The 25,530-nt window shown below is 35.0% G+C and overlaps 1 protein-coding gene across 1 annotated transcript in view; it reads left to right on the top strand.

Moving 5' to 3' along the window:
- The window catches only part of rgs6 (regulator of G protein signaling 6), a 116,789-nt gene extending 91,259 nt beyond the window's left edge, over positions 1 to 25,530 (top strand). The window contains exons 6-18 of the mRNA XM_056481021.1: positions 4,066 to 4,117; positions 4,581 to 4,645; positions 7,163 to 7,239; positions 7,884 to 7,965; positions 11,705 to 11,779; positions 11,871 to 11,969; positions 12,081 to 12,142; positions 13,924 to 14,034; positions 15,124 to 15,249; positions 20,345 to 20,531; positions 21,371 to 21,460; positions 22,121 to 22,174; positions 23,978 to 25,530. Of these exons, the coding sequence (XP_056336996.1) occupies positions 4,066 to 4,117; positions 4,581 to 4,645; positions 7,163 to 7,239; positions 7,884 to 7,965; positions 11,705 to 11,779; positions 11,871 to 11,969; positions 12,081 to 12,142; positions 13,924 to 14,034; positions 15,124 to 15,249; positions 20,345 to 20,531; positions 21,371 to 21,460; positions 22,121 to 22,174; positions 23,978 to 24,028 (1,131 nt within the window). The 3' untranslated portion in view covers positions 24,029 to 25,530. The remainder of the gene's footprint in view (positions 1 to 4,065; positions 4,118 to 4,580; positions 4,646 to 7,162; positions 7,240 to 7,883; positions 7,966 to 11,704; positions 11,780 to 11,870; positions 11,970 to 12,080; positions 12,143 to 13,923; positions 14,035 to 15,123; positions 15,250 to 20,344; positions 20,532 to 21,370; positions 21,461 to 22,120; positions 22,175 to 23,977) is intronic.

The following is a 25,530-nucleotide window of genomic DNA, read 5'->3' as shown; positions in this document are numbered from 1 at the left end:
GATTTAGATGATTAGCGATGGCCAAGGGCACATCTTTCTTTGAGTCTCTTTAGCTCACATAACAGATGTTTCAGTGGAGAAACACTACAGTCTTTTGACTGCTGCGTAAATCTGTGAGAAACTCATCTCATCTCATCTCAAAATCATCAGTCTCTTTAGCCAAAATACCTGGAAAAAGATGTCTCTGCATTCCTATTCATCTCAAGGGCAGCAGCTCGGTCGACAGAAGTGTTTTCACTCAGAGGAATTCACTTACACATACATTTTTTAACCAATTACCATGCGCTGTAAAAATGACTGAGTTTTAACTGTAATAAAAATGTTACAGTAAAAATCTGTTACCCGATAAACAGTGTTACCTTACTATATACGGTGAATGACCATAAATTGACTTTCCTAGAATTATCTGCATGAAACTGAATTTTTTATGGTTTTTATTTAACATCACTTTGGCCTTTTTTTGTTTTTTCCTCATGCGTTATGTACATTAGAATTTTATGTACCATCTCATGTTGATGAATAATGTTTATTGCATTACTTTAGTGTCATGTGTGGTGTTTAGTAGTTAGTAGTACATTAGAGTTTTATGTACCATTTCATGTTGATGGATAATGTTTATTGCATTACTTTAGTGTCATGTGTGGTGTTTAGTAGTTAGTAGTACATTAGAGTTTTATGTACCATTTCATGTTGATGGATAATGTTTATTGCATTACTTTAGTGTCATGTGTGGTGTTTAGTAGTTGTGTCAATGACACTGAACACCTTCAACATAAAGTATTAGTACGTTTCTGTGCTTGTGGATGATGTTTGGCTCAACATGTGACTTCCTCATCACCACTTGATTTTGTTGGTCTTTTTGCCTGTGTATTACTAAGGTAAAATGTAGATATTAATACTTCAAAATATTGGTGTGTTAACATTGTATGAATTAATTAATGAAATATAAAAGTTTATTGTAAATTTAGAAAGTTTCTATCATATTTTTAATCATATAAATCTGGTAACCAAAGCGAGTTTAGTCCTCCACAAAAATTTAGCACTGCCAAAACACAAAAGAATGTTGATGTAGGTGTAATACTTAAGTATCAACACACAAATGGGGTATTGCAATATCATGTTATAAATTAATATATTCTCAATATCAACCTGCAAACCAACTGTGAATTATCTGGAGTTTTCGAGAAAAGCTGAATTGTCAGCTAATGATGATACATCTTTCCAATAAGCGTGATACAGTATCAATAAAGCATTGAACGAATCTGAGTTCCTTTTGTGCATTCATTAATTACTCAGGAGGGAATTAGGGTTTCTCTGGAGTGTTGCTCATCAGCTCATTGCCTGACGATAATGATCTCAATGCTCCATCATTTGCTTTGTGCCGCCTGTAGTCTACTAGACTGGCTCCACAAAAGTGACAGAGATCACTTGTGAGAAATGTTGTTAATGGCTTTTATAACATGAAGATCTTCACACAATAGCAGCATAGAACAGAATCATCAATTCAGCTGTAATTTTGGCTTGTATGGAGAAATACTTAAAATATCTGATTTAAAATATGCAAGTGAGGTGAAATCCTTGAGTAATCTTTATCTAAATATCTAGATGCAGTATATTCTAGATTACATTAGACCGCATTACTAATGCAGTATATTCTAGATTACTAATTTTCGAACTTTTTGATCTAAAGACTCCTCTACTGTATTTAGCCAGCAGCTAGCTCTCTGCATCTCTCACATGGTCACCCACTGAAGCTAAGCTGGGCTGCGCACAGTCAGTCCCTGAATGGGACACCACATGGGAAACCTAGGTTGTTGCCGGAAGTGGTGTTAGTGAAACCAGCAGAGGCCGCTCAACCTGGTCTGTGTGGGTCCTAATGCTCCTGTATAGTGATGGTGACTCTATACTGCTCAGTGAGCACTGTCTTTTGGAAGAGTTGTTAAACCGAGGTCCTGACTGTCTGTGGTCATTAAAAATCTCTGGATGTCCTTCGAAAAAGAGTTGGGGTTTAACCCCGGCATTCTGGCCAATTTTGCCCACTGGCCTCTGTCCATCATGGCCCCCTAACCATCCTCATATCATAATTGGCTTCATCACTCAGTCTCCTCTCCATCAATCAGCTGGTGTGTGGTGTCTGGTGCAATATGGCTGTCGTCGCATTATCCAGGTGGATGCTATTCACTGGTAGTGGTTGAGGAGATTCCCCCCAAAAATGTGTAAAGCGCTTTGAGTGTCCAGAAAAAAATGCTATATAAATGTAAGGAATTATTATAAATATTAGTCTCCAACACAGTATTTGAAGATATTTTAGGATTAAATACAAAAAGGGGGGAAGAGAAGAAAAAATAGTTAAATTGCTTCAAATATGACATATATATTGACTTACTACAGGTACTGGAGGACTAAAACTTATAATTAAAAACAAAAACACCATAATTACACTTTGTAAGCAAACATTCGAAAAGTGGTGTTTTGACCAACATTAACTAATTTAACTGCCTATGATTGGCCACAACAGTCATATATGCAATGTATTTGTGATTGGTTACAATGCTCAGCGATTAAAATAAAAAATTAAAAGAACCAATATGCTTAATACAAACATAAATTATGTAAAAATAATTTATAAAAAACATTCAAATAAAATAATGCAAACTGACAGTATTAATTTGATATCAACTCAATTAAATTCAAGTTTATTTGTACAATGCTTCTTACAATAATTATTGTTTCAAATCAGTTTTACAAAAGGTGTATTGGTGTAGCTTTATAAAAGGTGTAGATATCACAAATTAATATTTTTGTAATACATGCAAAGATTATTATCACCTTTTTGTGATTATGTTAATTAAATACAAATGTAATTCTGAGATTTTCTACATAAATAACACACACACAGCTAAAATCAGTCAATTTGTAGCATCGCTACATTATTATTTACAGTGTGAAAATGCTCACTTGAAGTTGATCTTTAAAATATTCTAAATACATTATAAAAAGGGTCAATCATTTTAACATTTGAGCTCAAGATTACGCTTGAGTGTTATAATATAATGTATTTTTAAAGATCAACTTCAATTGAGCGTTAGATGACAGCAAAGAAGTGCTGCACAATATATCGTTTCAGCATTGATATCGCAATGTGATCATTCGCAATAGTATCATACCATGTGTGTAATATAATTTATCATTTTCTTGTGTTTTTTATGCCTGTGATTGTATAATGATTTAAAAGCATTCAGGCATAAGAAATTGTACCATTTGTGACCTTAACAACGGTTAATTTAATTTAAATATTTATAATTTTACCATTCAGTTACTGTAATTGAATACTGTTAGACTCCGGAAATGATTTTATATATAGATTGTTAAAAATACTCACCACACATCCAAATACAGAAATGCACTGCAAATAGCACAGACCACAACGAAAATGTGTCGGGGGACCCCAAAAACTTCATAGATTGTTTATTATTGTTTTTTTCCTTTACTTTCTTCAATTGGTGAAGTTTGTTCCTCGCTGCTGTCGCCACTGGCTTGCTTGGTTTGGAATTTGTGAAGCTGTGCATCGATGGATTTGCTCTTCAGTGTCTGGACTTTCATCAGTGAAATTTAAACCACACTTAACTGAATTAAACTGAACTTTAACTTTGAAAACTGGACTGACACAGTTTTAGTTTACTATAATCTTCCACGTTAAGCTGCTTTGACACAATTTACATTATAAAAGCGCTATAGAAATAAAGATCAATTGAATTGAATTGGATTTTATGGAGATGCACTTCCACTGCAGAATCATCCCAATTGATCTAACATTTTAAATTCTTTCCAAATTGAGATATTAAGTCATCTGGTGAAATTGTATTCATATCGCAATATATATTGCAAAATGATTGCAATGTTAGATTTTTCCAAAATCGTGCCCTACTGTAAAGGAAATGTCAATTTATAATTTAAACACAATTTAACGTATCTTGGCTAGGTTAAGTTTATGTTGAAACTCAGCAGTCTGATAACCCACCACCAAACTCAAAAATAGTCATATCTTCTTTCTTTCTCCTCCAGGCTCCGTACTTTTGGCCCTCTAACTGCTGGGAGCCAGAGAACACCGACTACGGTAAGAGAGGGTTCCTGCTGGGCGAACTAACAGTGACGTAAGAGCGCACAGAGCTTTACCGTAGATGTTGTTCACAGAGCTAATATAACTCATAAGATCCCAGAGACACAGGGCACCCTGTGTTCAGCCCACAGTCTGCTTTTCTGAGATTATTGCAGCTCCGTTGATCATTCAGGCAGAATGCGGAGCAGTAGGTGGATAGGAGAAGCGTCGACTGTGGGCAGATGTTCACTGACGGTCAATAGTGATTCATTCACAGTTCCTACTGTCGGTTAACTGGCCAGGCAGAGATGATAGATGCAAGAGAATGTACAAAATCCAATCAAAGGCTTATGCTGAATATGTGTGCATGGGTAGGGGGAGGATTATACATGACGGCTGATAAGGCCAAGTCTCTTATGGCCTCTTGTCTGTTTCTCTTTTCTGTGTCTGGTTCTCTCTCTCTTTCTGCTCCCTGTCATAGCCATCTATCTGTGCAAGCGGACCATGCAGAACAAGACCCGGCTGGAGCTGGCGGACTATGAGGCGGTAAGTGACCTGCTGCGATGAGATCTGACAGAGAAAACGGAAGTATTTGGGTTTGATATGTTGGGTTATTTTAAACTCGACGAGTGATTTTAAGACTTTGTTGTTGAGAATAAAAGTGAAGTGTGTCGTTTTTTAATGATACTTTCCTCTATCATATAGCTTCATCAACAGAGATTACAAGAAAGCCATATGGAGATTGAATATAAACGCTATGGTGCTTATGTCATGATATCTGTTTGCTGCTGTCTTTGCTCATTGACATTGTAAAGCTATTAACTGTATTAACTTCTAAATGTCTGGACATTTAGATAAACTATGAAGTTATAGCACATGTATTTTTTAAACAATATACTGAGCTGTAATTGACTGGAAAATTGAAAAACTGGAGTCATTGGAAAATTGCGTCATGGCATAATGACTGATTGAAGTGACCCACTTCACTTTACCCTACAGCAAAGCCTATCCTGAGCTATGATGTCAGCGTCAACAGAGAGGGAATATGGTGTGCATTTAGAAGCCTTCCAAAAATATTAGTCACTATATAGCTGCTATACTTTATAAAGAAACATTAGCCATGTTCACATTGCAGCTAAGTACGTTTTAGTGCTTAATCCTGTTCTGTAGACACACAGAGTTCTGTAATTTAGGGCAGGGAAACTCTTAAGTCTTAAGTTGCAGTTATATTTTTGACAGTAGGCAAAAATACATTGAATGAGTCAAAATTCTAGACCTTTACGCCAAAAATCATTAGTATTTTATGTGGATATCATGTTCCATGAAGATATTTAGTAAATTTCCTAATGTAAATATCGTCACTTTAGAATTATAAGGTTCTATCTGCCATTTTTTTCACAATTGAGTTATTCACATATTCTTATTAAATGACAACTTATTTACATTATGTGTTTTTTGTTGTTTACATTTTAAGACTGTTTATTTAAAAAAAAACAAAAAAACAATCGAACTCTAAGCTTAAGGTTCTTTCTTTGAGCCAATCAGCATTTCAAATGCATGCACGAGGACCAGTTAGGATCAGCTTTCTTTGTCATTTCGCAGCACTGCTCCGCTGACCAGAAAGAAACACAAAATCAGAATAAACTAAATAATGCCGCATCACACAAAATTAAAAAGGAACCTGAAACTTAAAAAAGATGTGTGTAAATGTGATGATTTAGAAGCATTTTTTGACATTGAGATGAAATGTTAACTTTTACATTGTTTAAAAAGAAACAGGAACCAAAAATGTATATATTAAATGTGGAATATTTTTATTTGTGTATTTATAGTCAGTGAAATATTTTTCAGTGTTAATTAAACTCATTTGCCCATTGTCTGTTTTCTTTTAAAGTCTTTAAATTTGATATTTAGCCTTGAAGGGCAAATACTCCATGGGGCATATACTTCAATAAATATAATTCAATAATTCACATAAAGCATAAAATTCAATAAAAATTACCATATTAATTACATAAAATTAACAGCTGCACTGGACAAAATATTTAGCACAGCCTTGTATGCTTAATTTGAACAAGAAAAAATGTATCCTACAACATTAAATAAATGTTATAGAAAGCAAAAATGTAACTTTCTCAGGCATCAACATGTTACTACACCAATTTTTAAAAAATAAATTAATAAGTAGACTGACTGTGTTTCTTGAAAAATATTGCTTTAATTAATGATTCTACTTGTAATTTCAAACAGAACATGACTTTTTAGAATTAGAAGTTTCTATCTGCATTTGCCCTGTTTTGTTTACCCCAACTTGCAAATTTAAGAGAATTTTGATGATTTACATTTAGGGTCTGTCATGTTAATGTATGAAAGAGAACTGTTACACACATATTGTAACACAACTTTGAAGCTCAATATCTCAAAATCATTTAGAATGCAGATAGAACCTTATAATTCCAAGGTGATGATATATCAAAACATATTTGTTGTTTAGCCATGTGCGCTGCTAAAAGCTTAATGTGGATGCATTTATGGATGGATTTTCTCAGAAGTTCGATTTTATTTGAACTCTCAGATACCCAAACTTAAAATAATTGAATCTTGACCAAATATTTTCCCATCCCAACAAATCATACACCAACAGAAATCTTATTTATTCATCTTAGATTGTTTAAATTCCAATTTCGAAAAATGTACACTTATGACAGATTTGACACATTGAAAAGAAAAAGTCCACATTGTAATAAAGCTCGAATTTTATATCCTTGAAAAATCAAGAAATGCTTTAAGTGATAGAATATCGTGCTAATATCTAATTCAGATTCAAAATACCCAAGACTTTTCTAAAACAACAGCATACAACAGAGCTTACTGTCTGGAGTACTATATCCCACCAGGAAATTTGCATTAATTTGAGCTGACCAAGCATTTTGATGAATGAACGAGAAGTTAGCTTCTTTCTTTCTTTCTTTCTTTCTTTCTTTCTTTCTTTCTTTCTTTCTTTCTTTCTTTCTTTCTTTCTTTCTTTCTTTCTATCTATCTGCTTGTCTCTCTGTCATTCAGGAGAATCTAGCGCGGCTACAGAGGGCTTTTGCCAGGAAGTGGGAGTTCATCTTCATGCAGGCTGAGGCTCAGGTCAAGTAAGTGCTGTTGTCAGGACAACTATGCAAACGCTTGCTCTCACTCATACCTGCTCTCTCATGTTGAAGAAAGATCAACCCACACACATTCACACAAAGACATACTGTATATACACCAGCTCTCATTATGATGTAACACAATAACATTGCTGAAGAGCCGTCCTTATGGGCGAGACGTATTAGCATGCGTGTTTGATTTGGAGAGGTTTTCGCTGATTGAAGCCATCTCTCGCTCAGCTGAAGAGCCTCATCTGATGGCCGAGGGCTGCAAACACAAGTCAAGCCTCCTCTGATTTTTGATCATCAGTGCATCTCTATTTGTTTTTTATGACCAGAACCCCAGATCTGGGGAGAAGGAGAACAGGAGAGATGAATGAAAGAGTTTCAGGGGCTCAAAAGCAGGATCAGTGAGAGATAGAGAGAGTGATGCAGCAAATGTCAGTTACGTAAGAGTGAAGCGGCAGGAATGGAAATGAATTAGCTACGCTCGCAGGCAGGTTGCAACTTTGATGAGCGCAAGGGCTTTGCTCTTTGTCTGTTTTAACGTGCGAGGCAGAACATGCACGTGTGTGTGGATTTGAAGCGTCTCCTGCTCTTTGTTTAATATTAATGTCTTGTAGCTTTGTGTTTCTTTGATTTCGTAGAATCGACAGGAAAAAAGACAAAACGGAGAGGAAGATTCTGGATAGTCAAGAGAGAGCCTTCTGGGATGTTCACCGTCCTGTGGTGCGTGAGGGGTGGATCCAGTTCAAGATGTGTGCATGTTGTTTGAATTCATTTGATTACATAGGTGCAATGTAAAGATAAAGCACTTGAGACACCATTTGAAAAATACCACATTGGCTCATTTGAAAACAGCCAGTTCTGCATCACTTTATTTTGATGCCCCTTTAAAAAGGTGGTCCACTACGATATCATATTTAAAACTTTAGTTGATGTGTAACGTAGCTGTGTGAACATAAATGACATCTCTGAATGTAAGACGCTCAAAGTTCAATGCAAAGGGAGACACTGGCTTTTAGAGTTAGCTTAGCAAAGCCTACAGCGAACAAAGCTTGGGGATACAAAGCAATACATCCGGGTTAGTGAGATCACTAATGGTTGAGGTTACACACATTCACCATGTGCATACACCCCGTGCAGCAAAGGTGCTGTAATGTTATAGCAGAGAAAGCTAAAATGCCATCCAAACGCTGCTATTTCCACAAAGCTTGTTCTGCTTCTGTATTTGGGCTTCCAAAGGACACGACACAGACAGAAGTGCTTACAGTTTAATTTTAAAGAGCCCCTATTATACATTTAAAAGGGTCATATTTTGGTTTTAATGGTCTCCAACAACAAGCTGATATGCATGCAAGGTCAAAAAACACTTACATTGTCTTATAATGTGCATTTATTTTTACCTAATTATTCCAGCGACTTCTATATGAATCGTTCAGCGATTCATTTGTTCCCAAATCCCTTATTAGCACGAAGCTAATCTGCACTGATTGGTCAACAGTGTACCGTGTAAGACAGAGTGAAATGCCCACCACGGCTTATCAACAATATTGAAGTAGTCAGAGTGCAGAGTGTATGTGTGAGCATACCTGCCAACACTCCTGCTTTTCCCAGGAGTCTCCCGTATTTCAGACCCATCTCCCGCCACCCGCCCGTTTTGTTATTTATCCTGGAAAACTCCCGTAATTTTAACCACCAAAACACAATTACATATATAATTTACAAGCTAGAACAATTGGCCGGTGCTTAAGTTTCATATCGACCTCACGCCGAAATGGCTAAAGATTTGTTATCAAGACGATTTGAAACACTATGAGTTGACTCTTTTATAAATAAATCAATAGTTTTAAACACTGTGCACTTTCAGATTTAGAGCTGTGTTACACACTACATTTTAAGGTCATTTTCAAAAACATAATAGGGGCTCTTTAATTATGTTTTCAGAGAATTATTTAAAATATATAGCTAGCATTTGACAAAGGACAGCTTCTAGAATCTCTCCCAGTTCAGTGCTGGATTCAGCTAAAAACTCCTCAAAGTAGGAACAACTCCAACCATATTAGACAAAGCTGTGGATTGTGAGCCACAACCTGAAAGTATTCTTATTTGTTAAAATTGATCTATGACATGCATAGTGTCTAGCGTTAACAGTATGTTGTAGCGAGGACGTAAACACGGATGTAAACAATGGGAAATGCTGTTTGGCACCATTAGCAATTTAGCTACAAACTCATATTTATCCGTCAAACCGCTGTAAGCACCCACAATCTTCAGCAGTGCTGCAGTGTCTCTCTATTCATTTTAGAGAGCAGGTGTGAGGTTCAGCTGTGTCCTCTGTGTCACTTTCTGTCTGATTCAGGCTCAAACTGATACTGCTAATAGCTACTCTGACTAACAGTGTTGACACAGCGCTAAAGCGCATGCTATTAGAGGCATGATGCTTTTCCTGGTGTTGTGGAGCTGATCAACGAACCACAGCACATAATATTAGCTGACCAATCAGAGCGTCTTGAGGGTGGGCCTTCAGAGGAACTAGGAAATATGACAGTCGTTTTTATGTTAGTTGAGTAGCAGTATATAATCAAAGTAAGATATATAAAAAACATGATTTTCTACAAGTGAAGCATGACCACACATTGCTTTGCATCTTATAAACTCAACCAAGCCTTAAAAATACACTCTGGGCCACCCCTTTAAGACAATTTGTTGACTGTAAAACCTTGTTTACACCTAATATTGTGGTGCATTTTTATTAGTTTGAGCACAAAAGCACTTCACTAAATACAGGTGTAAATGGGGTTTAAATCATTTTCAGCATGTCCACTTTTGATCATGTGTTTTAACAACTAAATACATCTTCCTCACTGCCAGCTGAGCTAATTTTTGAAATTATTATTTTTTTTAAAGTTTAGAAAACCCCCACATATACACCACATAGATTCCTCTAAAAAATGTGTTCATAAGTGGACAAAAAAGATGGAATAAAATGCCAGGTGTAATTGAGAATGCATTGTCTCTCTCTACTTGTAAGCCAGTTGACCAAAACAAAATGCAAGGTTTAAACAGGAACTATCCCAGCAAACAATTTTGTGTTTAATAGACGTCTAATAGATGTCTAAATGTAGACAGCTTAGCTAAAACAAGGCTAAACTTGGGCTGTCAGTGAAAATGTAATAGACATCAAAGAATAGCCCAAAACTAGACTAGATTTTCAGTGACAGCCCAAATTTAGCCTTGTTTTAGCCAAGACGACTATGTTAAGATGTCTATTAGACATCTATTAGACATGTTTTAAAAACAAAAAATGCTTAATGGGATGTTACAGTTAATAGACTGTATACCTAATATTTGCTAACCCTTTTTTTGAAGATCGCTGACAGATTTATTCTGTGTACTAATAATCTGAAAGTTAGTTGCTTCAAATAACATGACAATGTTATATTGGACAAAGATTCTGAAAAACCCTCTAAAGACTGCATACAATTCATTCGATGATTCAAAAATAAACTGTTTTGGGCACTTAAAATACATCTTCCTTGAGTACATAACAGGGTTATTCAAAAGGTGCCTACACTGTAAAAAAATATTTATTAATTAACGGTTTCAGTATTTTGTGTTTTCCAACTTTTTACTGTTGTGAATTTTATAATGGGTCCTTGAGCTCGGCTCTGTCGACTTTTAATGTTGAAAATTCAACTCTACAGTTAACAAATTGACTTTTATTGACATTTTAATAGCTTGAAATAATTTAATGTATAAGAAATAAGAAATAAATGAATCTGTAAAATAACAGAAAATGTACTGGCAGCTTATTACAAGGTTTTTGTGCCATAATATTCAACACTAACCCAGACAATATATATATATATATATATATATATATATATATATATATATATATATATATATATATATATATATATATATACTTATATAAAGTATATATACTTTTTTCCAGCTTTTTAAGGTTACAAGTTGTCCGAAGAAAGATCAAGGTCTCATAATGCGATTCAAAAGCATAAATAACAATAAAAATAAAAAAAAACATGATTGACAAAATACAGAAAACTTAAATAACGGATATTTTTTTGCAGTGTAGATATTCTCTATTGGCTTCTCTATAATTCTAATATCCTGATATTGTATCAATAGCATTTCATTTTGTTAGAAATTTTGATAATAGGTGTGCTGCTTAATATTTATCCATAAAATCTATGTCTTTTCCCCTCAATATTCATTGATCAATAGAAAGTTCAAAAGAACAGCATTTATCTGAAATGGAAACTTTTGTAACAATTTAATTTATATAAATGAAAAAGTTTGTTTTGCACAGTTAACGTTAATTCATTCAATTTAAATAACAGAATGCAAAATCATATGTGTAAATGTAGCATGCTGATTGTTGTGGGAAATGCACATAGCATACCAATATATCAGGTATTTTCTCTGTGCTTGTCATTCACAGCCTGGGTGTGTCAACACTACTGAGATGGACATCAGGAAGTGTCGTCGCCTGAAGAACCCTCAGCGGGTGAAAAAGGTGCTGATGCATTAGTGTGTGTGCTATACACAAGAGACAGAAGATGTTTTCGGTAGTATTGTGACATCTCTGTGTGGTCTCTGTCTGGCAGTCAGTGTATGGAGTAGTGGACGACACACAGACTCAGAGTCCTGTTCACACACCCTCACAGCAGAGCAGCAAGGACACCAAAGAGGATGTAGAGAAAGAGGTGAGTGCATGCCATGCTGTCAATTTGATTCTCCACAGCTTCACAGTGGATATTAATATTTAGCACAGATCACTCACAAGCTGAGTTACACTGTTGTGTTTTTTTTTTCAGATTCTGTTCTTGAACACTCAGTTAGATCGGCACTGTATGAAAATGTCCAAAGTTGCTGAGACGTAAGTGTTCTTCTTGATCTGTCCAATGAAATGACTTATCCTGGAATATATTTGTACATGCAGAAACATGTTATGCTTTCAGCTTGCTGTAGTATGTAACTGCTGTTTCAGCATGGAAATTTGATCTCTGCTTTATCTGATTACTGTAATCGTACGGTATGTTTTTTTTATTGTCTATGATGATTGACTAGTTTCACAAATTCCATCAAATCAAATCGCATCTGTATACTATTTAGAGCTGATAGCTGATATTTACAATTGAAGTCAGAATTATTAGCCCCCCTTTGATTTTTTTTCTTTTTTAAATATTTCCCAAATGATGTTTAACAGAGCAAGGAAATTTTCACAGTATGTCTTGTTTTATTTCGGCTGGAATAAAAGCAGTTTAAAAAAAATTTTTTTTAAATATATTTTTTTATTATTAGCCCCTTTAAACCTGCCTAGTTAACCTAATTAACCTAGTTAAGCCCTTAAATGTCACTTTAAGCTGTATAGAAGTGTCTTGAAAAATATCTAGTCAAATAATATTTACTTTCATCATGGCAAAGATAAAATAAATCAGTTATTAGAAATGACTTATTAAAACTATTATGTTTAGAAATGTGTTGGAAAAAATCTTCTCTCTGCTAAACAGAAATTAGGGGAAAAAAATAAACAGGGGTCTAATAATTCAGAGGGGCTAATAATTCTGACTTCAACTGTATATTACAACATACACAGTCACAATAGAACCCCTTTGATTTGGACCAATAAAATAGCTGGTATAAATACAGTCCTCAGTCCGCATTGAAGGAAGGATTATGTGTGTGAGAACTCACATTTATTCTAGGTCTGCACGATATTGGAAAAATCTGACATTGCGATATTTTATTTTTCCTGCGATATTCTCCTTATTCTCCGCGTACGAGCGGGCGGAGCCATTTGACGTCCATTCACGTCCATTCACGTCCATTCATTTTTAGAGGTTAAAAACAGCTCGTAATGCTGCTTTACGTTGCAAACTGATATTTTCTTATTATATTATTCTACTTATTATGTATAGTCATGCAAACACTTGTTTGTAGAGCGAGTAGTTTGACCGTTTTCTGCCGTTTATTATTTCTAGTCATTTCTCCCATAGGCAACTGAATCGGAAGTCCGAAAAACAATCGCAAAAACTAATGCACTTCCGCATTGTAGAATAAGGTCAATACAGTATATTGTGATATACTATATCTATAGAATTTCACCAAATGATTGAACAGGACTATTTAGACAGAATTTATAGTCACACTTTACTTTAAGGTTCAATTTTCACTATTAGCAAACTATTAAATATTACTTTTGCTTCAATAAACTCCTAATTTGCTTCTTATTAATAGATATTGAGGTAGTTTAGGTATTGGGTTAATAGAATAAGATCATGAAGAATATGTAGATTACAAGTACTAATAAGAAGCCAATATCTCAACAACATGCAGGCTAAAAAACAACTAGATAATAGTGAGAATTTGAAAAGTCTTATCAAATGTATTAATTTTGATTGATTGGGATGATTTTGAAGGGGAGTGAATCATGCAAAAAATGTATTAAATACATTACAAAGAAGTGAAATAAACAGTGCATGCCTTATGTTTTTGTATATTTAAATGTAAAAAATACACTACGAGGTCAACTCAGCATTGCATATCTTGTGATGTGATTATTGCAGATTGCGATATTGATGCTGAAACAATATATTGTGCAGCCCTAATTTATACAATAATGTGAATTTAAACAGCATTCAAACCTTTGTCTTGCAGATTGATGAGCTACACAGAGCAGTATCTTGACTATGACCCTTTTGTGGCAGTACCAGAGCCCTCAAACCCCTGGATTAGCGATGATGCCACTTTCTGGGAGCTAGAAGCCAGGTAGGAATACCTAAATTATACATTTCTTCTTGTGAATTTGGTTTGTAGGAAATAACTGGCCAAAATCTGACAAAACACCTGTGGGATGAATTGAAGCAGAGACTGAAAGCCAGGCCTTCTTGTTCAACATCAGTGCTTGACCTCACAAATGTGCTTCAGGAAGAATGGTCAGACATTTCCACAAATACACTCCTAAACCTTGTGGAAGGCCTTCTCAGAAGATTTAAAGCTGTTCTAGCTACAATATTCCATATTAAACCCTGTGGAGTAAGATCTGGATGTCATTAAAGTTCATATGCATGTAAAGGCAGATGTCCCAAAACTTTTGGCAATATAATGCATTTGGATATTGGATTTGGGAAAAACATTTGGCAGATCATTCACATGCAGAGAAATTAAAAATGTGCCAGGTTTGAACCCTTTGGGACACCTGCTTTAAATAAAACAACACCTGATTTTTCTAACACTTTCTATCAATTTTATATTTATGAATGACATCATTTGGTGTGTAAGTTTCGTCTTTCCATAGTAACAGTGACTTATCTGATTGGTGGATCTCCCCTCAGAATAGTGACTATTGTATTATCTCATTCAGAATTCACAACTAAAGTTTGAAATCTGTCAAAGTCTTGGTTATAAATTATATAAAACGCCACATCTCTTCTTGTCCTGATGCCTTGACAGGAATTAAGACATACTTCTCATGCACACATAAAATCCAAGTAGTTCATTTATTGTGACTCTCACCACTTAATGATGCAGATGCAAGGATGATTAATTTACTATTATTTATCAAATAAATTGACAGTTGTTGGAATTAGGCTTTTCAAAATGATTAGCATTCCTGTGGTGGTTTACACATTGTTACTTATTCAAAGACTAACATACAAGATATCATTAGATGTGATTAAGTGATCTTGTGTACACACGTACAGTCTCTTTCTCTCTTTGTTTTCAGCATTGTCTTGTTAAAATGACAAACAATGGCACATTGTGTTGTGAAAGCAGTAGCTGCTGTCAGTAGATATTGCAAAGACAATGCGAGCTAAATTAATAGAACACTCTTTATCCCTCATCTGCCCGTCTCAGTAAGGACCCAAGTCAACAGCGAGTAAAGAAGTGGGGTTTCTCATTGGACGAGGCTTTAAAGGACCCAGTGGGCCGCGAGCAGTTTCTTAAATTCCTGGAGTCCGAATTCAGCTCTGAAAACCTCCTGTGAGTGTTTCATTACCATTATTCTCCTGTTCTCTTTTCATTTGCACTTTTGTGACATTTTCTCCTTCATACTCATCCCTCCCTCTTAACCTCCCACACTGGTGTTTTAGGTAATGACTTGCACAAAATGTAGAAGAGCAGGACAAGTAAAAGGTCAGAGCTCAAGCATAGAGCGGCACTTTAAAGGGTTAGTTTGCCCCGAAAATACTGTTATTTTTTACACGTCATGCCAAACCCTTAAGACTTTTGATTGTGTTCAGAACACAAGAAAATATTTTGATGGAAAAAAATTTGAGATTTATGTTCTTTAACAAAAAGTCTGTTCAACCAAACATTTTTAAAAAATGAATCAAGCTATTTAATTTTTGTCTTCTGAAGAGGCACATATTTAATTTAGACTTTTACTCTCACAAGCATTTGATCAGCAAACATAAACAGAAGCTTACGAATGTGCCATAATTGAATGAACCTTACACTCTCAGAAATAAAAATACATGACATGAGCTGTCACTGGGGTGGTACCTTTTCAAAAGGTAAACATTTGTACTTGAAGGGTCCATTGGTTCCATATTGGCTCAAAAGTATATATTGGTACCTACAAATTTTAAGATGAACACTTTTGTACTTTTTAGGTACTAATATGTACCCTTGAGGTATTAATATGGACCTTTTAGGTACAAATTTGTACCTCTTGAAAAGGCACCACCCCAGTGACAGCTTGCGTACCTTTATTTTTGAGAGTGTATAGTGTGGACGTTTGCCTTTTATAACATATGCTATGAATGTTTGAATTTATTTAAAGAACACCTATGATGAAAATCAACTTTTGTAAGCTGTTTGGACAGAACTAAGTGTAGTGTGTTCACTGTCATATTGGAGTGATAGAAACCCAACAAGTCTCTTTTTTTAATTTACTGATGTTAAAATAGGATCCAAATGCCAGTGATTTTGAGGCCCACCGCAACGTGACAAATGGGGGAGGTTTCCCTGCCCACCGAATTGATTGACAGGCACCATGTTTCTGTAATAACAAGTATACACATGTCCACTGGAAACAAGAAACCCGGATTAAAACATATGTTACAAGTCTCTATGATCATCTGCTCCTTAATAATTAATTTGAAAATAAGTTTAAAACGTTTTTAAAACTACATTTTTGTAATAAAAACAGTGAAATTGCTATGTAATTCTTAACCGCTATAATCACCACGGCCACATGGTGTCAGTAAGCGCTAAAATATGTGTGTCTGTACTGCAAACGGCATTTGTGTGAGACTCATTGTTTCAGAAAGGCTTGAATAGACTCCACCACAAATACATCTAATGAACTCAGTATTTTTGACTAGTGTCCTTATTTCAGCTTCATCCGTGTTTGTGTCTATCACTGACTGCTGTTTATCTGATGTTACGCATGAGAAGCAGACATGCACATATAAGCAGCTCATTTGGATTTAAAGTCACAGGCTACAAAAACAGCTACATTGTGATCGGACACCAAAACGGGCAGATTCTACATTATATAATAAATTATCTGATGGGTATTTTGAGTTGAAACTTTACAGTTTTTGGAGACACCAAAGTTTTATTTTACATCTTGTAAAAGGGGTAAAGTAGGTGCCCTTTAAGCAGACTTAAATAAATACAATGCATTCATATCCTTTCAAAACAGCTGGACTAAACCACTCAATTCATAAGGATTTATTTTTGATCTCCTCATGAACATTTTGAAGTTTTGTGTAAATAAACTTTCGACAGAGGGACTGAATGTTCTCAGATTGGATTAAAAATATCATTTGTGTCATTAACAAATTTCTTTGGAAAAACATGAGGGTAAATAAATGAGGACAAAATCTGCATTTTGTTGTAAACACGACTGATTTCAAAGCCCATGTACGTTCACCGATCATTACCACCTCCATAAGCCTGATCACTGATGCATTGCGATAAGCTACAGCAAACCACAGACGTCGTGGGGCAAATGAGGCAGCAGTGGCCCCCAAGAGATGCCCAACCAGGACAGCAAGGCCCCGAAGGGAACTGCAGAGATAACGCAGGTCACTGGAGCCGTAAAGTGACTGGGCAAGAGATAAAATGTTGCTTGTCTCCATGCATCTCTCATACTTCTCTTTCTCTCCTATCTCGGCATATCCCCCAGCTAGGCATCTAATAGCCTCTATGGGGGCTGTCTTATGTTTGCCAGTCTGTGAGGAGAGTGAAAGTGATGTGTCCTCTTGACTGCCTGACTCTCCCCTGGGCCCATTAGGGCCTAAACCACTTCTACACCGCAGAGATCTATAGAGCTACAGAGCAAGTGTGATACAAGAGTGGAAGAAGTTCCTGGCCGATTGCTTTCCTCCATCCATCTATCTATCTATCCCTCTCTCTATCTGTCATGGCAGGCTCTGAGCATGTACTGACTTCCATAATTAACTCTGGATTTGTTGCTTAGGAGTTCGAGAATGCCATTGCCATCAGCACTGTTAGCGGGGTCCAGAAGTAACACTTGCCAAGTGCTAATTGGGAGTAAAAATTGGCTTTAGGGAGTGAACTTGGCCGTGAAACAGCAGCGTGATGCATGATTTATATCAGATTGTAAGAATAATAGTCTGCCTTTCGTCTGTTTACCATAAAATTGACAGTAACTTACCTAAAGTGTTATTTTTCTTCTTTGTAATTTAGAGGGATAGAAGATCAAAAATGAAGATGTAGGTGACTTTTCCTCAATAAAACATTATGAAGATATTTAGATTAATTTTTGGTCCTTTAAACTGTGGTCATAATAATAAAATATGCACTTAAATTAAAGTTAAAAAAGAAACACCTGTGGATCTAATTTTAAATATTCAATCAAATACCTTATTTACTGATAATTCAATTCAATCCGATTGAAGTTTATTTGTATGGTGCTTTTTACAAATAATTATTGTTATTCAAATCAGCTTTACAAAAGGTGCACATTATTGCATTACAATCAGATTAAGTTAAAAGTTACTATCAAATATATGTTATTATATACAGACATAGTTAGCTTGAAATTTGATTGCTTATAGGTGATGTCTATGTGCACGTTTAATGAAGTATATTACGTGTATGTGTTGTCCTCGAAGTGCTCAATGTTTAGCATCATCTCTTCATATGATAGGAGGAGTGTGTCCTACCGGTGGTTTGTCAAGCCCACTAACTTACATTGAGCACACTCATGTATCATACTGTTATGTTATGCATTGTGTGTATGCTTTACCAAAAAAGATAGGTCTTTAATCTGCCTGAGCCTTGAACATTGTCAGGAAGGCTATTCCAGAGTTTAGGAACCATATACGAAAACCCTTGACCTCCTTTAGTAGACTTTGCTATTCTGGGTACTACCAGAAGCCCTGAGTTCTGAGATCATAAAGAGTGGGTTGGATTGTAGCGGGACAGAAGGTGGTTAGATAAACAGGAGCTAGATTATTTAAAGCTTTATATGTAAGAAGCAATATTTTATAATCAATACGGAACTTAACAGGCAGCCAGTGCAAGGAGGGTAAAATTGGCGTGATATGGTCATATTAAAAACATTATTCACTGATAAAGAATACAGCTTCATTGCCTGTAAAAATAATGTCGGTCTAGAAATTTCGACATAAATAAATGCGTTAGAAATAATATAATATGCAATTAAAGTAAAAAGAAAATTATACATGTGGATCTAATTTCAAATATTCAATCAAAACATTAATCACTGATAATTCAATTCAATTGATGTTTATATGTATAGCGCTTATTACAATAATTATTGTTTCAAAGCAGCTTTACAAAAAGTGCACATTATTGCATTACAATCAAATTAAGTTGTAAGTTACAATCAAATATAAGTTAATATATACATAGTTAACATGCGATTTTATTGCATATGTCTATATGTACATGTTTAATGAAGTGTACTCAATGGTTGGCATCATCTCTTCGTATGACAGGAGGAGTGTGTCATACGGATGGTTTGTCAAGCTCACTCATCTGCATGGAGCACACTCCTGCATCATACCGTTATGTGATGCCTTGTGTGTATGTTTTACTAAAAAGCTAGGTCTTTAATCTAGTTTTGAACTCAGAGAGTGTGTCTAAGCCTCGGACATTATAAGGGAAGGCTATTCCAGAGTTTAGGAACCATATATGAAAACCCTTGACCTCCTTTAGTAGACTTTGCTATTCTGGGTACTACCCAAAAAACTAGAGTTTTGAGATCTTAAAGAGCGGGTTGGATTGTAGCAAGACAGAAGGTTGATTAGATAAACAGGAGCTCGATTATTTAAAGCTTTATAGGTAAGAAGCAATATTTTGTAATCAATACGAAACTTAACAGGCAAACAGTGTAAGGAGGATAAAATTGGGGTGAAATGGTCATATTATAAACATTAATCACTGATAAAGAATACAGCTTCATTGCCTGTAAAAAAAAATGTCGGTCTCGAAATATTGACATAAATGCTATAGAAATCAAGTCTGTATGCTTCTTTCAAGATTATGAGTTTTGTTTTCAAGTTCTAGTCCAAAATTGGATCATTCTGTTGACATAGAAATAATGAATCAATTTAACAAATTCATCAAACAATGTAGTGCCGCTCAAAAGTCTGGGGCTGGAAACATTTTTTATGATTTTAAAAGTTTTATATGTACACTGTGACTGGTTTAATTTGATCAATACACAGTCAAAATATTAACATTGTGAAATATTACCATTTATATTGAGTGACCTATTCTAATATAACTTAAAGTGCAAACGTTGCATTTTAAGCAGCTAGTCAACAGAGTAAGAGTAATTTATAATTATTACAATTACTATTATAATCGTTTATAATTATTACAATTATTATATTATTACAGCAATATGTTGATTTTCTAAAAGATTTCCTATTAGTGTCAAACATTTGTTATTTTTTACACTATTATTTTGGTGTTAATTATTTGATATATATATATATATATATATATATATATATATATATATATATATATATATATATATATATATATATATATATATATATATTTGTAATAAAAATCTGAATGTTAAACACTTCTAAACCAATCATCTGCTATATTGTTTTGTCTCTAGGTTCTGGTTGGCTGTGCAGGATCTGAAGTGTCGCCCCCTGCAGGAAGTGTCGTCTCGTGCTCAGGAGATCTGGCAGGAGTTTCTCGCTGAGGGAGCTCCAAATGCCATCAATCTAGACTCACACAGCTACGAGCGCACCAGCCAGAATCTCAAAGACCCGGGACGCTACAGTTTTGAAGATGCCCAGGTGAGCAAACTGGCACCGCAAGCAACACATTTAACAATTTGCATGGCACCTTTGGGGCCAAATAATTCTCATGCCTAAATAAATATATGAGCTAAATGCGTGATGTAACGATAACATACTAGTAATACTGTAAATGCATAATATTTTTGCAGATGACTGATGTTTATTTTTGGATCTTTGATTGACCGAAAGAATAATAAAGCTGCACTTAGGGACAAGTTATGCCCGAGGCAGAATCTTTTTCATTTTTTGAAACGATGAAAGAGGAACTTTAATCAGGGCTTCGGGCCCTTCGGGGAGATTGATGTACAATAATGATGATGGATAATCTGTTCCTTGTCCTTGTCGTCATGGCTCTGTTGAAGAGAGTTTGCCTTGTGTCAGTCTCCTTCATTCATCTGCATTTACATGAATGATGAAAGAGACAGAATAACACACATTGAAATCCTCAAAGTCAGGGTGAAATGGATTGTAGAAAATGTAAAGCAGAATAATTAAGTATAGTGTTCCAGAATCCATGACATGGAGTCTGTCAAGTAGATTAGGCTTCATTTGAAAATATTGTGTAGGGAAGAAAAAAAATGTCTCACCTTCATCACCTTGGGTAAAACATTGCCTGTGCTACTGCAAGATATGCAATATCAGACATACCTGTAGGTTGTCTCTTCCCCAGGGTGAAAGTACAGATTTATTCCTGTTTGCAAGTGTGAAGTCAAGATTGAGAGCAGAAGAGAAAGCTCCTTTTTTACAAGATTCATTCTCATTACTTTGCAATAAGGCACGTTCCTTTCGCCCTGGCTGTGGTCTGACTGTCAGCCTCCAATGTTTTTCTCTTTCAGGACCACATCTACAAACTGATGAAGAGTGACAGCTACCCTCGATTCCTGCGCTCCAATGCTTACCAGGACCTCCTGCTGGCCAGAAAGAAGGTTAGCCGCTCTTTTAAATCTTTTCCTGCTGTGGAGAGTAAATCTGACTTATATTTCTGCATTCTTTTTTCACATCCTGACGACTAGTACTGGTAAATTGGTTGAAATGGTCTAAATGAAGATTTTCTGTTAAAGCATTCATTCACCAGCAGAAGTAAATTCTGTCATCGTTCACCAGCATTCTCATATTGTCCCTCCATTTAAAGTCGTTTCACAAAAAATGCTGACACTTAAAAAAAAAAAGATTATTTTGGGGGTGGAACTAACCCTTTGAGTTTACACTGATTAAAAATATGCACCTGTGAAAAATGAATACAGATGGTTTAACTCTGAACACTGAACCCTGTTTTACCTAATGTGCTGTTTTCAGAGTGAGCCTGACATTGACACCGCATGCTAATTGTTTGCCAATTCCTGAATTGAAGCATTTCCTCTCCTTTTCCCTCAACCTCACTTTCAAATGAGTGTTCAATTGACTTTAATTACATAATACTAAGCTACTTACTCTACTACCAACTTGTAATAATGGATAAATATGGGCAGCTAATTATGTCTCGGCCCCATTTCAGATTAACATGAATTTTCCTGAATTTTTTTTTTGTTTCGTTACTAACACATGTTAACCTGTCACTGTATCTTCCATTAACCTGGGCTCCACAGCCTGAGACAGAGCAAGGCCGTCGCACATCCCTGGAGAAATTCACTCGCAGTGTGGTGAGTGGCACATATTGTCTAAAAAAACTGTCTCTCACAATCAGACTTTTTGGAAGGTGGTCCAATATGACCAGAAGAAAATAGGGATATTTAAAAAAATGGGATATTTAAAAAAAAATGTATATTTGGGGTTGAAAACAAAAGCAATCCTGTGTTAAAGTTGGACATATATCATAATATTATATGATGCCTAATTTCAACAAAATTAATAATAATAAAAAATATATATATATATATATATATAAGGAAAATTATTCTATTCATCAAGGCGACATTTATTTAAATGTAAAAAACTGTTCAATTGTAAAATATTTACCAATTTTTAAATAACTCAAATGACATTATTATCATTATCATTATTGCTTTTATTACTATTACCATTAATAATAATATTAATAACAAAAATGGCAATAATAATTTATATTGGAGTGATTTCTGAAGGATCGTGTGACTCTAAAGACTGGAGTAATAAAGCTGAAAAATCATCTTTAAAATCACCTGAATAAATGATTAAATTAATTATAGACTACTATTGAACAGTTATTTTTTTAGTGCAATAACATTTCACAGTTTTACAATTTGTACTGTATTTTTGATTAAATAAATGCAGCCTTGGTAAGCAGGAGAAGCTTATTTTAAAACATTTAAAAATCCTACTGACCCCAAACTTTTGACCAGTAGTGTATATACAGTTAAAGTCAGAATTATTAACCCCCTGTATTATTAGCCCCCTTGTTTATTTTTTCCCCAATTTCTGTTTAACAGGGGGAAGATTTTTTTCAACACATTTCTAAACATAATAGCTTTAATAACTCATTTTTAATAACTGATTTATTTTATCTTTGCCATAATGACAGTAAATAATATTTAACTAGATATTTTTAAGACACTTCTATACAGCTTAATGTGGCATTTAAAGGCTTAACTAGGTTAATTAGGTTAACTAGGCAGGTTAGGGTAATTAGGCAAGTTATTGTATAATGATGGTTTGTTCTGTAGACGACCTTAAAATGGTTTTTAAAAAATTTAAAACTGCTTTTTTTCTAGACGAAATAAAACAAATAAGACTTTCTCCAGAAGAAAAAATATTATCAGACATACTGTCTGTCAATCAAAGGGGGCTAATAATTCTGACTTCAACTGTATATATTTATATTTATATATTTTTTTTCTATGATCTCTGCCCAATATGTAAGTCTATCAAGACATATCTAAAGTATAAATTAATAAATAAAAGTACTATATTTTTTTACACATGCACTGTTCAAATGTTTAGTAGAGTAAGATTTTAATGTTTAGAAAAGATGTCTCAAAATACAAACAGATGCATAGTGAAAAAGAATTAAATCAATTAGTAAATTGTTAAGTTAATTAAATTCATTAAAATAGTAAATTAATCAAAACAACTTTTCTTTTTTAAATAGTTTGCTATGAAGGCAAACATTAATTTTCGCACCCTCACTTCTGTTTTCAGTGTCACATGATCATTCAGAAGTCATTTTAATATGCTGATTTGTTGCTCAAGAAACATTTATTGGTGGATGATGTAGTAAAGATTTGTTGTTTATTTGTTCTTTCATAACAAACGCCACCTTTGTTTGTCAGTGCTAAATAAAACTATACATTTTAAGGGGAATAAAATTATAATATTGACTCCAGACTTATGGTATGAAAACATGTTCTGTATGTGGAATTTGCACTGACAGAGGTTTTTTACTGAATTACAAGACCACAGTACACATTTAACTGCTACTCTCTAAAACAACAACAAGATTTAATAATAATACTATAAATGTGTTTCAGGGCAAATCACTGACAAGTAAACGGCTGACAGGCCTCATGCAGTCCTCCTGACGAGTCCTGGCTTCCCACAAAATGTCCACAAACCTGCCCAGAAACTGCAGTTTGTTGGGATGGAATCTCTGTGGCCGTGTCGGGTCACGTGTATGGACCACCCTCTCTCCAAAACCCACCCGAACAGCGCACAGCTACCGACTCTAGATGGCAGCATGCAATAAGTCCAGTAAAAAAATCTCCAAACAGCGACAGTGTTGTCTGTGTCTATTAAAAAGACCACATACATGAATGTCAGATGATCTCCCAGTTCCATCTAGAGAAGCATTATACATTTATTTGATAGCTGTAACCGTATTACGGCAAGCACAGGACTGACTGTCTGACTGGATTTCCAATTAAAAAAAACATTCATCTTCAGATCTGAAATTGGTCCGGATAGGTTTCCAGGTGAAGCGAGGATGTGTCTCAAATCTTCAGAGCATTCCAAAGGAGGGAAGAAAACGACAAGGGCTTTCAGTGACTGTCGGTCAAGGTTTGCACAGAACTTTTCATCGAAAAACAGAATACGTCACTGAATATGAAGAATGTGGAAGAGAAATGGGTTCGGAAAAGCACACGGTTATTACTCCTGCCATTTGAAGAAAGTCGAATTATTTATTATTGTGCGTCTACAGCCCATGTTATGCTTAATCATTAGCGTATGATATTTTTAACTGAGGTGAGGATTATTGACTCTGTTGTATTGAGGAATGAAGGAATATCGAGAAGAATAACAAAGATTGTGCTAGTGTTTTTAGGAGGATTCATTCAGAGCACAGAAGATTGCTTTTGCACAAGGACTGCAGTAATGAGGAGCACTGGACCCCAGAGATGCCTGTCCTGATTGGTCGGTGTGTTCTCTGAACAGCTTTACAGTAAGATGTCCAAACAAATAATGACATTTAATTTAGGATCATCTATGGAGGATCCATTCCAACAGCTAAGAAAAGATGGCATGTTTGGTAAATAATTGTGAGATGATGTCATAATTATGAGATAAAATTATGAGATGAAAGTCAAAATGATGACAATAAGGTTGAACATACAAAGTCACCATTACAAGATTCAAATAAAGATTGTTATATATTATATTATATTATTATAATATAATATTGTATAAATTGGTTCGAGCCTCAGCTGGGTCAGTTGGCATTTCTTTGTGGAGTTTGCATGTTCTCCCCATGTTCGTGTGAGTTTCCTCCGTGTGCTCCGGTTTCTCCCACAGTCCAAACACATGCGCTATAGGTAAATTGGTAATCTAAATGTGTACGAGTGTATGGGTATTTCCCAGTAAAGGGTTGCAGCTGGAAGTGTATCCGCTGCATAAAACATGTGCTGGATTAGTTGGCGGTTCATTCTGCTGTGGCGACCCCAGATTAATAAAGGGACAGAGCCAAAAAGAAAATGAATGATAAATTCAGAGATTTTATGACATTATAACAACATTTTGTCCTGTTAGGATCTCCTTAACATTCTGTTCGGATTTTTTAAAATCCTAACTATGATTTAGCATTTTTCTT

The sequence above is a fragment of the Danio aesculapii genome, chromosome 20 (assembly GCF_903798145.1).
Source record: "Danio aesculapii chromosome 20, fDanAes4.1, whole genome shotgun sequence".
Lineage (NCBI taxonomy): Eukaryota > Metazoa > Chordata > Actinopteri > Cypriniformes > Danionidae > Danio > Danio aesculapii.
Note: the sequence above shows the minus strand (reverse complement) of the source record. Positions and strands in the feature narration are given on the sequence as shown.